Source organism: Microtus ochrogaster, unplaced genomic scaffold (genome assembly GCF_000317375.1).
Source record: "Microtus ochrogaster isolate Prairie Vole_2 unplaced genomic scaffold, MicOch1.0 UNK4, whole genome shotgun sequence".
Classification (NCBI taxonomy): domain Eukaryota; kingdom Metazoa; phylum Chordata; class Mammalia; order Rodentia; family Cricetidae; genus Microtus; species Microtus ochrogaster.
The window spans coordinates 7128211-7144572 of NW_004949102.1; the positions used below are offsets into that span (position 1 = coordinate 7128211).

The following is a 16362-nucleotide window of genomic DNA, read 5'->3' on the forward strand; positions in this document are numbered from 1 at the left end:
TGGCGGGGAGGAGGCGGAAATCCTCAATAAATAAATAAATTAAAAAAAAAAAAATCCCCATGAGAACACAGCAATAATTTTGAAAAGAATTTTAAACAGTGTTAAAAGTAGCATTAAAATTTATAACAGGATATTTACACAGCCTGAGAGCAAGTAGGTTTGCAATTTTTTTATAAATTTATGCAGAATATTTAAATTACCTAAAGCCTAAAAACATAGCAGAGAGGTTAAAAGTATAGAAATAGACAAAGACATACCAGGCAAAGAACTAGAGACCAGAATTTAGAGTACATGTTCTTTTCAATGTGTCAGAACCATTTATACAAAAGTGACCAGAGAGCCTCCAAGCAAGTCTAAGATTAAAAAGCCTTCCTTCCACAGAGAAAGAAGAGAAAGCCCAAACATTAATAGATATGGATCAGAATTTCTGGCCACAGCACAGTTAACTTAGGAGGAAATAAAGCTAACTAGGTCTTGTCTGGCTTGACAAGGAAAAGCAACAGCAATAACACTTACAAACATCGATAACAATACTTCTCAACGTGAGAGAAAAAGATATAAAAGGAATGAAAAGTATCTGAAAATCATAAAAGATATGTATCAATTGTTCTTTGTGCTACTCTGTAATTTCCAGTACACTTCAAATACTTTCAAATTTCAAAAAAGACGGAAGTAACAAGATAATATTGATTTGTTTCTTTGACATTTGTGGCACTTGCAGGCAGAATTAAATTAAAAACCCCCAGAGAGATTTCAGGCGACACAAAGAGCCATGCTCCAATAACTTGGCTTCTTCACCATGGCCACGCTTTTGCACCTAATGTGTTTTTCTGTGGAAGTTCCTGGGGGGAAAATCATTACTCAGTTCAATAACCTAATTTAGTTTCAAATAATTGACTTTGTAATAATCAAATCCACCTCAAATAGATTAAGACTTGCTAACGCTGTTTCCCTAGGTAAACTAGAGGCTTTAAGGAATTATTTAGAGACAAATTTTAAAATGGTACTAAAAAAACAAAACAAAGCCCAGCAGCACGTTTAGGGGCAATGATGCCCCCCTCCCCTGCCCTGCACACCAGTCTTCCAAAAAGACTCGTGGAGAGCTATCATTTGAATATACTCTGCTTTACGCTGCTTGAGAACACGCACAACCACAGTTTAGGGACATTCTAGCTGTGTGAAAGGTTTTACATTTACCGCAGAGAGAGATTCAAGACTGCTCAGGGCAGCCATGTTAATCTATCAGTTTAAGGACCATGCGAAGCGACAACACAAATATGTACACCAGAAGGAAACAAAGTATACCCAGCTTAACTCTATGCTGCTTCTCCTCCTCGCTTCTCAGGAAGGTGTCCAAAGTCCGCAGGTCCGTCATGTAGTCCTCTTTGTCAGTAGGTGAGTTGTAGACCGTGGGTGAGGAACGGTAGCGAGATCTCAAGCCACTGCTCTCCACAGGGCCGACAGTGGTAGGGTACGGGGAAGGAGGAGACAGACTAAAGCTCGCCAGCTGCACAAAAAGACAGGATGGGATTTACTTTCAATTGAAATGCAAACATTTATTTTTGATTTTTAAAAGTAATATATGCAAGCTATCTCTGAAATCCTGGCACACAGAAGATGGAGGCAAGAGGACTGAGTTTAAGACCAGCCCCTGCTACATGGGCAATTTCAGGCCAGCCTGGCTGCATGAGGCTCTATCTAAACAACAACAGTTTAAAAAAAAAAAAATCAACAGAGGCCAGGAAGATGGCTTAGCAGGTAGAGGTGCTTGCCATCCAAAGACACAGGCCTGACAACCCGAGTATGAGCCACACTAATAAAATAATTCCAGTATTTGGGAGATGGAGGCATGAGGATAAGGACTTCAAGGTTCACCGTCCTCAGCTATCCTGTGAGTCTGATGCTAGCCTGAGCTACAGGAGACCGTCTATACCTTAAAAGAAAAGAGAACTGACTACTGTTCCAGAGGTCATGAGTTCAATTCCCAGCAACCACATGATGGCTCACACCCATCTATGAGATCTGATGCCCAGAACACTAATACATAATAAATAAATTTAAAAAAAAATACCTGCACATTAATTATAAAAAAATTTTTTAAATTATTTTTCATTCTTATTCTATGGATTTAGATTTCGAGCTCTTGGCTGCTATAACTAATGTTATGAATATCACTGTACATAAATTCTTGCTGGAATTTTTGATAACTTTAAAAATTAATTTTCATTAAATTTAAGTGGGGAGGGGTGTTTGTTTGTGTCTGCTGCAATGATGCTCATGTGGTCACAGGGCAGGTGGTGTGCTGGCCAGGTGACACAGCCTTTGGAACTATTTCTCTCGTCCTACCATGCAGGCCCTGAGGACCAAACTCAAGTCCTCAGGCTTGGTGGCAAATACCTTTACCTGCTGAGCCCACTTGCCAGTCCTTTAGAGCTTTCTTTAGGGCAGACTCCTCAAATTGAAATTATTTGGCCAAAGCACAGAACCCTTAAAACTCTTACTTACATCTATTAAATCAAAGTGTTACTGTAAATCATATTCCTGTCAGAAGAGGATGGGGGATCTATTTTGGTATACGTTCATCAATATTACTACTTTAAAATGCTTACTTCATTTATCAGAATTTCTCTCTCTTTTCATCAGATTTGTAAAACAAGCACTTTACTCACTGAGTGCCCCCCTGGCCTAGAAACTTTCAAGGCCAGCCTGGTCTATGAAGCTAGTTCCAGGTCAGCCAGGGCTATGCAGAGAAACCCTGACTCAAAACAACAACAAAAATCCCCAAAATGCCATACCCAGGAGGGAAAAGAATATAATCAAAATATAGTCCATATTTTTAAAAAGAAAAAACTATTATTTCATTAAAAAACAAAAAAAAAAAAACCAGCTGGGCGATGGTGGTGCACACCTTTAATCCCAGCACTCGGGAGGCAGAGGCAGGCAAATCTCTGTGAGTTTGAGGCTAGCCTGGGCTACAAGAGCTAGTTCCAGGCCAGGCTCCAAAGCTACACAGAAACCCTGTCTCAACAACCCCCCCCCCAAACCACCACCACCACCACCACCACCACCACCACCACCACCACCACCACCACCACCACCACCACCACCATAAAAACCCAAACAAACAAAGCAAAACAAAAAAAACAAAAACAAAACAAAACAAAAAAAAAACACCTGGAGCTGGAGAGACGGCTCAGCAGTTACGAGCACTGGCTGCTCTTCCAGAGGACCAGAGTTCAATTCCCAGCACCCACACGGCAGCTCACAACTGTCTGTAACTCCAGTTCCAGGGGATCTGATTCCCTCACACAAATGTGCACATAAATTAAAAATAATAGTGAGTTCCAGGACAGCTAGAGACAGTGAAATCCTGTCTTGAGAAAAACAAAAAAAAAACCAAAAAAGCCACACTAGCCTGTGGGTTAAGGATTGTAACTACACATTTCTCACATATTCAACGTGCACAAAATTTTTAAAATTCTACCACCTAATATTGGATGACTAGTAGCACGGAATTTCAAGCAACGTTATGCAACCAGACAGAGACAGACTGCTGCTTTCTTTGAAGCAATCTTGTCTTAAGCAGTAGCTAGAGACGTTAGCCCAGCACGGCGGTCAGAACCTCTGACGGACTGGTTCTCTCTGACACTTTTCTTGCAGCCTTACGCCCTGAGGAATTGAAATACAACCTAGAAATTTTGCTAGTAATACCCTAAAAATTTAGAGCAGAGCTGACATTACTAAGGAATTTAAGTATTTCTACCCACAACACAGCAAGCATCCATATTTCAGAACCAAACTGGATGAAGACCCCTGGTTCTAGCTAAGAGGATCAGGCAGGATACAAAGTATTAAAATTCTACAAAAAAGTGAAGTCGTCACACACAAAAACCTTAAATAGAGAAAACATGCATAAAAGAAACCAAAGTTTTATATTATTTCAAGACTGTTGAAACTGGCTGGGGACTGTCATGCTTTATCATCTCCAGAAATGCTAGTGTTGAGATGCTGTTAAAGAACTCTTGCTGGAGTGACAGGAAACGCAGTCTGTTCTTAACCACTGTTCCTCAGTGCCTCACTAACCAAAGGCAAAACCTGAACTCACTGGGTGATTTTAGCGCAACTCCTAATTCTAAAATAGTATCGCTGGCCGAGCAAAGATCATTACCTTGTTGTAACCACTGACTGGAGAGTAGGTCACAGCAGGGCTATACGAACCACTGCCGCCTGAGGACAGGCCTTGCAGCTGAGGGCTGTACCCAGTCATACAGCTGGTGGCAAACTTGGGACTGGGGCTGGGTGAACGAGACGGGCTGTAACTTAACACACTCTGACCCTGGATTGAAGGGGAAGGTGGAGAGGGAGGGACTTGGGTGGTTGCCAGATCCCGGGGAGGCGTAGTCTGCACAACTAGAAGGAAAAGAACATAAATTACACATACAATATAGGTTTAAATTAAAACAGAAAGTTAAAAAATTAGGTCTTGCTATATAATTAAGGCTAGCCTTGACCTTAAGCTCTTTCTGCCTCAGTCTCTTGGGTACAGGGAGAATTATGAAAATGGATTTAAGGGCTGGGTGTGGTGGCACATGACTCGCCTGCCTCTGCCTCGCAGGCCAACCTGGACAGTCAGAGCAATGTGGAAATACCAAAAGAAAGTGACAAAAGGGTATGGCTATTAAATTACATTAAACATTATTACACAAACACAACTAATCAGTTGTTTACTACCACCACGATGTTTAAAACAGTAAAACCTATTTCCATGAACTTGTATGACAGCCCACTCAATTCATACAAACAATGATAATCACAAGACAATTTCCTACAGATTGACTTAATGTTAATAGATGGCCTACTAGCTCGGAGTCTATGGCAAGGGAAAACTCAGAAACAGGGCCACTCCACTGCCTTCTCCCCACTCCGCACTCACCGGCCGTCTTCAGCCCTAGCACTGCTTGCTGTCCCGGGCTGACCACCAGGCTTGTTGGTGCTACAGTATATTTGAAGTATCTCCAAAAATCAAATAAGGCGTTAAGACTGAAGAGAGATGCCAGGGCAAGTTCTGGAAGAAAACAACAACTATTATAATTATAATTATTAAAAATATTCTTCTTATTTGTTTGTGTGCGGGGAGTGGCATGTGGAGGTCAGAGAACAACTTGTGCAAGTTGGTTCTCTCCTATAACTATATTGGTTCTGGGAAATCAAACTTAGGTCATAATGCCTGCTGGGAGTAGCTTTACCTGATAAGAACCTCTCCAGCTCCAAATTGTTGGTAATTATTATTTGGCTTTTCAAGACAGGGTTTCTCTGTGTAGTTCAAGCTCCAAATTATTATTTATTTGTTTATTTACTTATTTAGGTTTTTCAAGACGAGGTTTCCTCTGTGTGGCTCAGGCCGTCCTGGAACTTAAAGACCCACCTGCCTGTTTCCCAAATGCTTACATTCAAGGTTTGCATCACCACTTCTCGCTCCAATCTATTATTTTAAAAAGCAAAAAGGTCTTGGTTCCATTTTCAGCAACTTAACATCAAATATTAAAAACTAGTTTCTTATTCCTCACAACAGATATCACCAAACCAAAGTCTAGTAGGCTCAGATCATTTGCTACTGAGTTTTAAACTAATCACTAATTCTTATAAACCCGTATAACAGATATTTCCACATTCGTTTTAATAGTCAAGTGAGTTTTGGGAGTCCCAATGTGTTAGTGAACCATGACTATACCATAGGCGTGATAATCCTGAATCCCGTCCTTTCCCATCTGCCATACCCACTCTCAAAGTTATTTTACCTGTGTATTTTGCCCGGATGTGCACCATGTCCTCGCCTGGTATAGGCAGAGGCCCAAAGAGGGTGTTGGAACCCTGGTACTGGAGTTGTGAGTCACCATCTGGGAGCCAGAAAAAAAACTGGGTCCTCTGCAAAAGCAGTATGGCTCTTGACCTCGGAGTCATCTCTATTCCTCCATGATCGATTTCTTTCTTTCTTTCTTGTTTGTTTTTCCGGGACAGGGTTTCTTTGTATAGCCTGACTTTCCAGGAACTAGATCTGTAGACCAGGCTGGCCTTGGACTGAGAGGTGCACCTGCCTTTGCCTCCCAAGGGCTGGGATTAAAGCCACCGCTGGCTGTCCACACTGATTTGAACTTTCATATGCTACAGATTTATTCTGACATCCCTAGGATTCTTTCTATCTGGTCTGGTCTCGAAGTGAAGAAGCGAGAGTGTATTTCAGGAATGGCTAAGGTAAACCTCATCACCCACAAGCTGTAGGACTCCTAGCTACTTATCTCTGTATTGTTTATTAGCGTAGTTTAAAGACAAGGTCTCATGTGCCATGCCAGGTTGGCCTCCGACTTCTGATTCTTCTTCCATCTCCCAAGCACCGGGTGGGATTAGATATTTACTGCCAGGCTGTCCTCAAACTTGAAATAATCCTCCTGACTCAGTCTCCTACTAGAATGTTCTTCCCATAGAAAAAAGTGTTTTCCTAGCTGGAAGGTGGTAGTGCACACCTCTGATTCCAGCACTTGGGAGGCAGAGGCGGCTGAATCTTAGAGAGTTCGAGGCCAGCCTGATCTACAAAGCAAGTTCAAGGACAGCCAGAACTGTTACACAGAGAAACCCTGTCTTGAAAAAAACAAAACAAAACAAAGCAAAACAACAACAACAAAATGTTTTCCTAGTTCCTTCTCTGTTGTTTTCAACATCTTGGGAAACAGAGCAGGTAATTCATTATATGTCTCTGAATGAAAGAGCGAATCCTAAGCTGAATTAAACTATAAGCAAGTTTTCATTTGTAGTAAATCTAAATTCCAGTGAAAATTAATTACTTACCAATATACCAGAGGGGCCAGTATGTCACATTATAATATGTACTAATTAACTTTCCAGTCCTGAAAAGATTAGAAATGCTTTTCAGTTATTTCAAAAAACAAAACCAAAAGAAAACCACCCCCTAACTCCATGACAAACCAACCAACCAAGCACCGAAAACCAAAAGAAATATGAAAAGCCATAGAACCAGCCAATGATGGTTTAAAATGTCACTTTTGGGCTGATAAACTTACATTTCAGTATATATCATTCCAGCCATGGATACATTTAGGAGTCCCCAGGCTAAAACCACCTTCCTAGTTTCTGTTTCTTTTCTCATCTTGATGGTTCTGTCAATAAGAGAAGCACTGGGGCTTGCTTCTCTTTGCATCTATTCAAAAGCAAAGCAAGACAGCCTGGAATTAATCAAAGGAAATCAAAAGTGTCTGTTGTAAAGTATCAACCCCACAGTCTTTTCCTCTTCCTTAATATTTCTTCCCAACTCCTCCCCCCATCCCTCCACCTTAATATTAGTATTTGAAAAGGGTGTCCTAAAATAATTGCCTTCTTTCGTACTACAGAGAAATCAACAGAGAACTGGCTGGTTATTTCAGAGAAACTAATGGTTCCAATAAATGATAATGTCTTGTTTCATAATGTAAGGGTTTGTTATTAAGTCTCAAAGATTTCACGGTTTGTCTCGTGGATGTAACTCGAGGATGTTACTATGTCTAGATGAAGAGACACAAGATACCAAGTTTTGTCATTACTGTGACAGACTCTAACCCTGACCTTGGACTGCTACAGGTCTGGGATCTCCTTTTGGTGACGAGATTTTAAGGCTTTACTAATGAGGTGGTCTGGTACTAGCAGGTGAAGGGTCAAGAGAGATAGGGAACACGTGTATTCAGTTTCGGTCCAGTGGAATTGTATTTCCTTTGTCTTGCTAGGCTCAGCTCTGCAGTCTGATATGGCAGCTCCTGGAAGTCGTATTCTACAGAGCAGACCAGTATCCTTCCCGCTATCCAGCCCCGAGCCAAAACTCCCGTAGGAGAGCTTCCCTCCCTGGCTACCTCTGAATAAACTTTGTTCATCCTCCTTGTGTCTTTCTTCCCTTCCACTACAAGTGGCAGGGCTTTCGGCTACATCCTCCCCTGGCTGAACCCCAGGCACAACTTTAGGCGTGGAACTCTGAGGGACGGCGTGGACTCCACGTCCAGGAATCACAAAGACAACCCCCCAAAACGCACCATCTTCTTCAGCCGGAAGCCGCGAACTCGCGCCACTCCCTACTGCACATGCGCGAAGCCAAGCCTAAGGCGGCGGCGGCTAGAAAGACTCCAGTTACCGGAAGGACCGGGCCGGCCGTCTCTTCTCGCGAGAAGGAGGGGGTGGTGCAGAGGGACCAGGGCAGCGATCGTTGCCAGGGAAACGCCCTCTGATTTGTGGCTCCTACTCAGCTACCGGGAGAAAGCTGAGCTGCAAAATTCAGACCACGTTCTGAGCCCTTAGTAAAAAGTAATGATTGTAACAAGCTGAATTTTTAAATATTATTAATTATAGATTTATTTAGGATCCGTATGGGCTCATCTTTAAGTAGGTTTTATTTAGCCGGATGGCTAATTGGTAGGATACAAGCATGCCTGATGTGTCCAGACACAATCAGCAATGACAAAGCATTTTTCCTGCTTTGAAATGTTTGCCCCAATTACTCTGACCCAACTTCAATTCTCAAATATCCACTTTGGGAGTGGCAACACTGACCCGAGTTAGAGGACTAATGGGCGGTGTACTCAGGGACTCCTTCTTCCAGAGAAGTGTGCCAGCCAGGCATGGTGGTACTCGCCCTTAATCCCAGCACTCGAGGGTGGCCAGAGACATGTGGATCTCTGGAGTTGGAAAGCCAGCCGGGACTACATCATGAGACTGTCTCAGAAAACGTAAATAAATATCAAGATTAAACAGAAAGAAATGAGGTGTCATGGTGGTATTGCATATGAAAACTGGCGGGTTATTGTATGCTCTTAAAGAGCTAATTTTTTTTTCCAGTGAGATTTTGATCATTGTCTTAGTATGATGTAGTTTGGATCTAGATGTAGATTTAGAGATGGACTAACTTGAAAACTTTTGAAAAAGAAAGGGTTCAATTCAATGTCCAGTCAAATTAGAATGCCAGGTTCTCATTTGTCCCCATGTAAGTCTATCTAAAAAGAAACTGTATAACTTCGACATAGTTCTTAACAGGGGTCCGTTTCCTCCTTTTAAGGTAACAAGCTATTGTGCATTTATTCAGGCTTATATAACACTTGTCAGATCAGAGTTGATAGTTGCCATTATGTGTTTAGTTACTGTAACACTATATCCCAAAACATGAGTGCTTCCTCCAAGGGGGCAAAAAAGAGCTAGAAGAGTAGGCGTTTCCCCTACCCACAGCTTGGGAAGATGTCAGCAGGGCTGGAGTCTGCTGAGCCTGGTGCTGTTGGCTTGCAGATGGCCTCACCTTACACTCTGATATGGCCTTTTCCCCCATGTTGGTGAATCCTTGGTGTTCTTCCTCTTCTTCGAGACTATCAGCTAGATTAAGGTTCCACCCTTATGACCCGATGGAGCCTCCATTCCCTCTTGAAGATTTTTTGAATTTACGTTTATTTATTTTGTGTGTATATGCACATGTGTGGGAACACAGGTGCCACCGTGAACATGTGGAGGTCAGAGTGTAGCCTGAGGGAGTCAGTGTTCTTCTACCATGTGAATCACGGGGGATTAACCTCGGGTAGAAAGTCTTGTCATCCAGCCATCTGACTTTCCTTTTACTACCTCTCTTCTGGCCTTATCTCAAAATACAAGATGGCTTCAACATTTAAATTTTAGGGAACACACAATGCAGCCTGTAGTGCATTGGAATTGTGTGTGTTAATTTACAGTGGTATGGTACACATTAAAAAAAAGAGAGATTGATAAAAAGTACCTTAGACACTTAAATATGAAAATAAAGAATATGTAAGCTTCGAAGAAGAAAAGACCTAGGCAGAAGAAAATATACTGAGAAATTCAGGAAATACCATAAACTATTCTAGATGTCATTTAGATAAATCTGCCCATCTAATCCAAGCAGATTTATCAGTTCCTACAACAGTTACTTATGTGTATGTCACAATAGGTTGCCAGGGAAGTTGTCATAGGCCATGGAGGGAAATCGTTCCCAGTCACCTTCATCCCTTTAAGCATGTCTTATTATTTCCTAAGCAAGAAGCTATTATGGGAGATCTTTTGTCTTTATTTTGGGAGCTGGACCCTCCTCCCATGCCCCTCAGTTTTAGTATTCCGAGACAGGATGCCGAGTGCCGGAAGGACGGGAAAGACGATTCTTGTGGGATGGTGGGAAGTTTCCTGCTTTGGTATTTCGTGGTCATACTGATCCTCATGTTCTTCTCTCGGGCTTCCGTCTGGGTAGGAATCCTTTTCACTTTAAATTGTGTCTTTGTAAGGTTTTCAGCAGCTACACTGTCTGTCTGCAGTTTGATGAAAGTACTTTTTTTTTTTTTTTAAAGGTTTTTGTTTTGTTTAAAAAATGATGCATTCTCATGCCAGAAAATCTAAAGATACTGGAAAGGATAAAGAGCATTAAAACCACTCTACTCCATTTTGTAGAGATACAAACTGTTAAATTTGTGGAGAACTCCTTCTAGGTTATTTTTTTCCCTGCTTTTCTCGATCTCTCTCTCTCTCTCTCTCTCTCTCTCTCTCTCTCTCTTCTCTCTCTCCTTTGCCCTTGCATAGTCAAAACTTATATTGTGTGTATTTTCATAGCCTGACTTTTGAGTTAATATTTTGTAAATCCTTCCTCATGGAAGCAGCCTTTTCATTATAACTTCTCTGTCTTATGGTTGCACTATGAAAATTCTGCAGTTGAAAATTGAGGCTGTTTACCTTTTTGTTCATATGCTATATAATATTGGGATAAAACTCTCCACTGGTTAGTGACTTCCAAATCCCTCTTATAGCCGTGTGGTTCTATTAAAGATATAAATGTTTGCCATTTTGATAGGACACATGTAGGATTTGGGGAGTGGCTAGAAGGAAACCCCATTTTCTGCATAGACTAAGATACAGAATGAAACGAAACAGAGCTAAAGTCAGCACTCTTAGGCACAGAATAGCAAAAGAAAATGCTAGAAGCTTGGGAATGGCATAGTCTGCTTTATTAAGTCTGTGGCCCGCAACATACTATGAGCAACCAACCTCTTATAAATTGCTGACACAGAATCTTTTCTGGCCATTAATAATAGACTGGTGATTAATCAAGCCACCATCATTTAGCATTCCAGCCAGAGCTCCCCGCTGGCAGTGGCCAGCTAGATTGAGTGCTATGTTAGTTCTGGATGGAGAAGAGTAGGTTTGTTATTTCGATGCCAGGTAGATTCCATTATAATAAAAATAAAAAAAACCCTCTTCCCCCTGCTACCTCCTGGCCAAGAAGTTTTATCTGATATCTAAATGCTTCTTGAGGTAAATGATTTGCCAGAAGGAGAATTAGAACAGTGATGCTTATATGTGTTTTAGACTCCCTAGCTAAGTATATTGAATTTGGCCTGGCAAGAAAAGCTACTTTAGAAAATTAACAAAAAATTGGAATTGATCACTGGCAATTTCATCATGAAGATCATTTAAGAGGTCTACGCTGTTCTTTGGTCCCCTTGCTTACATCAGCAGTTTGGAGCTGTCGAGCTATGCTCCAAGGACTGAAGGGGGCATGCGGTCCAGCCTTCTGTCTGTAAGCAAGTAAAATCCCCATACCCACCTTAGTTTTTTTGGGGGGGGGTTTGATAAAACCCAAAGAATTCAAGTGACTTGTCCAGTGTCACACAAGTGGTTTGTGACAGAGTGACAGAGGGAAAAGGGATCCAGATTTCCTGCCATATTATTTGTTTACTTCAAAGCATAGTTTGAAATGTTGGATTAAATCTGTTCAGCGCTGATTGAAACCGTAATTATCTTTGGGGTTTCATCTTTCACTTTGTGCCCTTGTGGCAGCTCCAGTTGGTTGGCCTGCTTCTTCTGAAGGGTCCCAGATTTGAAACCTGAGAACTGTATGAGAGCCAGTCAAGGAGGACGGAATTTCCCCCGTTCTTTGAGCTTGTTGGTTTTCCCTGTGAGACAGTGGGTCTCTATCTCCAACCCTTAAAGCAGTGGTCGAGAGCAGTAGGGAACGTGGTGGGAATCACCCTCCAACAAGCAACGCGCCCATGCCCTTGGGATTCATCTCTTCTTAGAAGACATGTTTTCCTTTTGTTATCTTTCTGAGACCGGGTTTCTCTGTGTGGCTCCGGCTGTCCAGGAACTCACTCTGTAGACCCAGACTGGTCCTGAACTCAGAGAGATTCTCCTGCCTCTGCTTCCCTGAATGCCGGGATTAAAGGCATGCACCACCACCGCCCGGCTTCGAGATCCTCTGTTGAGTTGGCTTGCTTGTCTAGCACTTAAGTTTGCTAGTGCTGCTTTTGTTTCCCTAGACCATAGTTGTCTGAAATCCTTGTTTCTGCATATGTGGAAATTGAGCTTAGAAGGGATGGAGTGCTATGAAGAGATGGGAGAGCTGGAGCGTGCCAGAAAGATAGAGTGCAGCCCCCCTTTACTGCCTGGCCCGGCCCTGCCCTGCCCTGCAGAGTGACCACTGTCACTACTTTCCCTCACTAAGTCCTGCACGGGGAGAGATAATGAAATGCTTGTGCTAACCATAACTCATACGATTCCACTTAGTTTAATGTAAAATCTTTCCTTTGATTTTGTGGTTGTATTTTGATTTGGCATCCAGTGTGGAAGCTCTCTGTAGAAATGATTTTATAAACCTAATAAGTGCTTTTAAATACCTTTCCCCTCAACTACAGAAGTGCCCACTGCAGAGCACAAGATTATAGGAAGGTAGACAAAATGGAACAGACACCACTCCAGAGTCCAGATTATACAGACATCCCCAACCGCCATTAACATCTAGGTTCACAGCCTCCAGTCTTTTCATAATTCTCTCTATACATCTTAAATTTAAAATATGTATGGGGTCCTAACACATTTTTTTAAAAATGTAACTTTAGGAAGAACTTCAATCTTGAGATATTTAGAGAATGACCACTGTACCAAGAAAAAAAAAGAGAGAGAGAGAGACAAGGAAATACCCTACTGGAGTCCTAGAGAAACTATTAAGCCAGGGATTTTGGATTTTGCTGCTAAGACTATTCAAATATGTGCTGGTGTGGTGGCATGCCCCGTAATGCCAGTACTTGGGAGGCAGAAGCAGGAAGATCTGTAGGTTCAGGGTCATTTTGGCTACAAGGTTAGTTCTAGGCCAACTGCACTACCTGAGGACCAGTCTTTAAAAAGCTAAAAATTTAAAAAGTAATGAACTTAACACATTCGGCAGAGAACCTTTCTACCTAAACAAGTTTTGACTTTCTGTACAAATTGTATTTCCTAATTGTGGACAATTTGGAAGAAGAAGGAATAAAGTTGCTATTAATTAATCAATCCATTTTTGAGATAGGGTCTCATTATGAAGGTCTCCCTGATCTGGACCTCGCTGTGTAGACGATGCTGGCTTCACACCTCAGAAATCCACTAGCCTCTGCCTCCTGAGTGCTGGGATTAAAGGTATGTGTCACCACGCCATCCTGAGTTCTTAGAGGACTCATTTGAAGCTAATGTGTAGTTTTTTTGAGACTGGCGTTTGCTATATATCCCGGAGTGGCCTTGAACTCGGGACCTTGAGTGTGGAGATTATAGGTGTGTGCTACCACACTGGGATTCAAATATGGTTTTGGTCTAAATTTATTATGTGTATTATTGTCTGTGGGTTTACACACGTGCCTGAGAGTGAGCATGCGCAATGGTGTGTATGTGGGGGTCAGAGGACAACTTTTGGGAGTCAGTTCTTCCTCCATGCCATCCCCAGGGATCGAATGCTGGTCGTAGGGCTTAGCACCATGTGTCTTTACCTACTGAGCCTTCTTGCCAGGCCCCCAATCCATTTTTTGAGTGATTTTTTTTTAAATTTACTTTTATTTTATGTGCATTGGTGTTTTGTATGCACGTTTATCTGTCTGAAGGTGTCAGATCCCCTGGAACATGACGGTTTTAAGCTGCCATGTGGGTACTAGGAATTGAACCCAGTTCCTCTGGAGAAGCAGCCAGTGGTCCTAACTGCTGAGCCATCTCTCCAGCCCTTCCCCCTCATCTGTTTTTAAATGAAACTTCTATGTATTATAAGTGATAGAAAACTTTATCACCTCGTGAGTATTATTTTATCTACAGTCTTTGCTCAGTTTTGCTCGGTCAGACCATTTTGGTGGATTCTGCTACAGAAGCATGGTCTTTGAACTGGCAGTGGAGGTAGGTCCCCATTACAAAGGAACTCCAGATGTGCGTATCTGACAGGGTTGACTGTTCAAGGCTAGACCTCAGTAAAGGACCTCGAGCAATGGTCCTGGGCTTGTCGATGTAACCGTAGGGCAACTGACTGAGCTCATCTCACTGTATTCCTGAAACAGATGTCTGCCAGCAAGTGGGATGGAGACGGTGGGACCAGTGCGCCAGTAAGTCAAGGTGAGCATCAAGGTGAGCGGTCTCAGGCTTTCCCAGAGGAGGGTGGAGGCTAGAAGGCCTCTGGGTGAAGGCTTCCCTCCTCCCAAAGGCAGAGACGACTCAGATGCCCCAGCAGAGCTGCCACCATAAAGGACAGATTACAGTAGCCAGAGCTCCCTTTGCTGTCGCGTCTTGGGGCTTGCCTTCACAAAGCTTTGTGAATAGACACATGTGTGTGCATTGATAGGAAAGATTTCTGTCCCACAATTTATGAAGTATCTGTGTTAAGTTCTCTGTAGACTCCTGATTTCACACACACAGTGTTCTTTTTAATTTTTGCCAGACCCTTGCCTCCTAGGTTATAGTTATAAGCCAAGTGACCAAGTGAGTATAATGTTAGCATAAATGTTATTGTCCTCACTGGGTGGTGGTGGTGCACACCTTTAATCCCAGCACTCGGAAGACTCAGAGAGGGGCAGATCTCTGTGAGTTCGAGGCCAGCCTGGTCTACAGAGCTAGTTCCAGGACTAACTCCTTCGCGACTGAGAAACCCTGTCTCGAAAAACAAAAACAAACTAACAAACAAAATGTTATTGTCCTCAAAGCTAAAGAATGAAATGGAATCAAGACATTAGCTTAGTTGTTCATCGGCTGCTTTGATGAAGTGAATAACAGCTTCAGAACACTGGGAGAGTATGTCTTGATTGTGGGTTGCTATTCACAGTTAGGTGGCAGCTGTGACAATCTGCATTAGGAACATAGTCTCCATCATTTTCCTAGCCCCGGGCACTAAGCCCTGGTCTTTTTGCTAGTTTCCAGGTAAATGTTCACTCCCATGATGGTTTGGAGCTGGCAGCATATTGTCAGACTTGGAGACAGAAGTACAATAATAACACATCCTCCGGTAGGCCTTCCCACACCCAGATAAACAGCTCTGAGGGTCCACAGCATAATAAACTGTAGGAAGATAATTAGGAAATTATGGGCATTAAGTAATTATCACCTTTTTGGTAGACTGATTTAATTGTAAATTTGTTTAGCAATGATGGTCTAACCATCTCACAAAATTTTCAAAGATGTATCAGGCTTTTTGAGCTGCTACGAGCCAACATCAGCATAGAGCATGGTGAGGCGAGAGAGGCGTCTTGCTGTCAAATCCCTCTCCCACACACCCTGCAACCTTCGCGACGTTTCTTCCCGGGGAAACCTTCCATTTGATACCACATCCAGGGCTTACAAAGGTTCTGCAGTCATTTCCTCCCGTCTCTGTGGGGTGGAGCCCAGCGCCAGAAAAGCACTCATTCTGCTGGCATTAGCGAGTGATTGAGGAAGGCAGTGATTTGACCGCTGGCTCGGACTTTCTTGGGTAATGTGAAGTTGTTAGCCAAGGCCCCATCATTTTGAAAAGTGCTATTTTGAAGGGTTGTAGCAGTTTCCTGAAACCACAGTAATCAACATTCAGGAATACATAAAGTAGTTTACTTCCCTAGGTTCCTGCCACCATCCCCACTGAAGACCCAGATAGTGTCCAGCCACACCCGATATTTATGGGCGGTCAGATGACTAATTGAGTTATTTAGATAGGGTCTTACTACGTAACCCTTATCTGACCTAGAATTCAACTTTGTAGGCGAGGCTGGCCTTGAACTCCATAGAGATCCACCTGCCTCCCCAGTGCTGTCCTTAAAGGCCTGTACCACCACCTCTGACTGAAGGACCTAACACTTTTTAACTGATTGCTCACAGGTTATGTCCAACAAGGGCCAACTGCAAGCCAAAAACAAAACTTTGAAACCTCCTTCCCTGTCCCAGGTCCTCTGTCCTGTAAATATGCCAATTTATAAGCAGAAGGCAGGCTCTGGCCCTCCAGACACCTTCTGTAGGGCCCCCAAAACTGTCTGTTCTTCTCACTGATCTCTCTCTCTCTCTCTCTCTCTCTCTCTCTCTCTCTCTCTCTCTCTCTCT

At 42.6% G+C, this 16362-nt stretch overlaps 2 protein-coding genes and 1 long non-coding RNA gene across 4 annotated transcripts in view; 1 reads left to right on the plus strand and 2 right to left on the minus strand.

Annotated features, from left to right (window-relative positions):
* Nucleotides 1–8129, minus strand: part of Tmem209 (transmembrane protein 209) — a 29194-nt gene extending 21065 nt beyond the window's left edge. Inside the window, exons 1-6 of one of the 2 annotated variants that reach the window (XM_005365776.3) lie at nucleotides 8073–8129; nucleotides 7077–7213; nucleotides 6844–6902; nucleotides 4934–5065; nucleotides 4169–4410; nucleotides 1306–1507 (exon numbers count right to left, since the gene is read on the minus strand). In XM_005365776.3, the coding sequence (XP_005365833.1) occupies nucleotides 1306–1507; nucleotides 4169–4410; nucleotides 4934–5065; nucleotides 6844–6902; nucleotides 7077–7213; nucleotides 8073–8075 (775 nt within the window). In that variant the 5' untranslated portion in view covers nucleotides 8076–8129. Of the gene's footprint in view, nucleotides 1–1305; nucleotides 1508–4168; nucleotides 4411–4933; nucleotides 5066–6843; nucleotides 6903–7076; nucleotides 7214–7895 lie in introns of both variants that reach the window. The other variant, XM_005365775.3, reaches the window with a different exon arrangement.
* A 1865-nt stretch (nucleotides 8130–9994) lies between these two features.
* Nucleotides 9995–16362, plus strand: part of Ssmem1 (serine rich single-pass membrane protein 1) — a 7321-nt gene continuing 953 nt past the window's right edge. The window contains exons 1-2 of the mRNA XM_005365778.2: nucleotides 9995–10272; nucleotides 14364–14418. Of these exons, the coding sequence (XP_005365835.1) occupies nucleotides 10081–10272; nucleotides 14364–14418 (247 nt within the window). The 5' untranslated portion in view covers nucleotides 9995–10080. The remainder of the gene's footprint in view (nucleotides 10273–14363; nucleotides 14419–16362) is intronic.
* Nucleotides 15409–16362, minus strand: part of LOC113458137 — a 1541-nt gene continuing 587 nt past the window's right edge. Inside the window, exon 2 of the long non-coding RNA XR_003378569.1 lies at nucleotides 15409–15833. This is a non-coding gene — a long non-coding RNA (uncharacterized LOC113458137). The remainder of the gene's footprint in view (nucleotides 15834–16362) is intronic.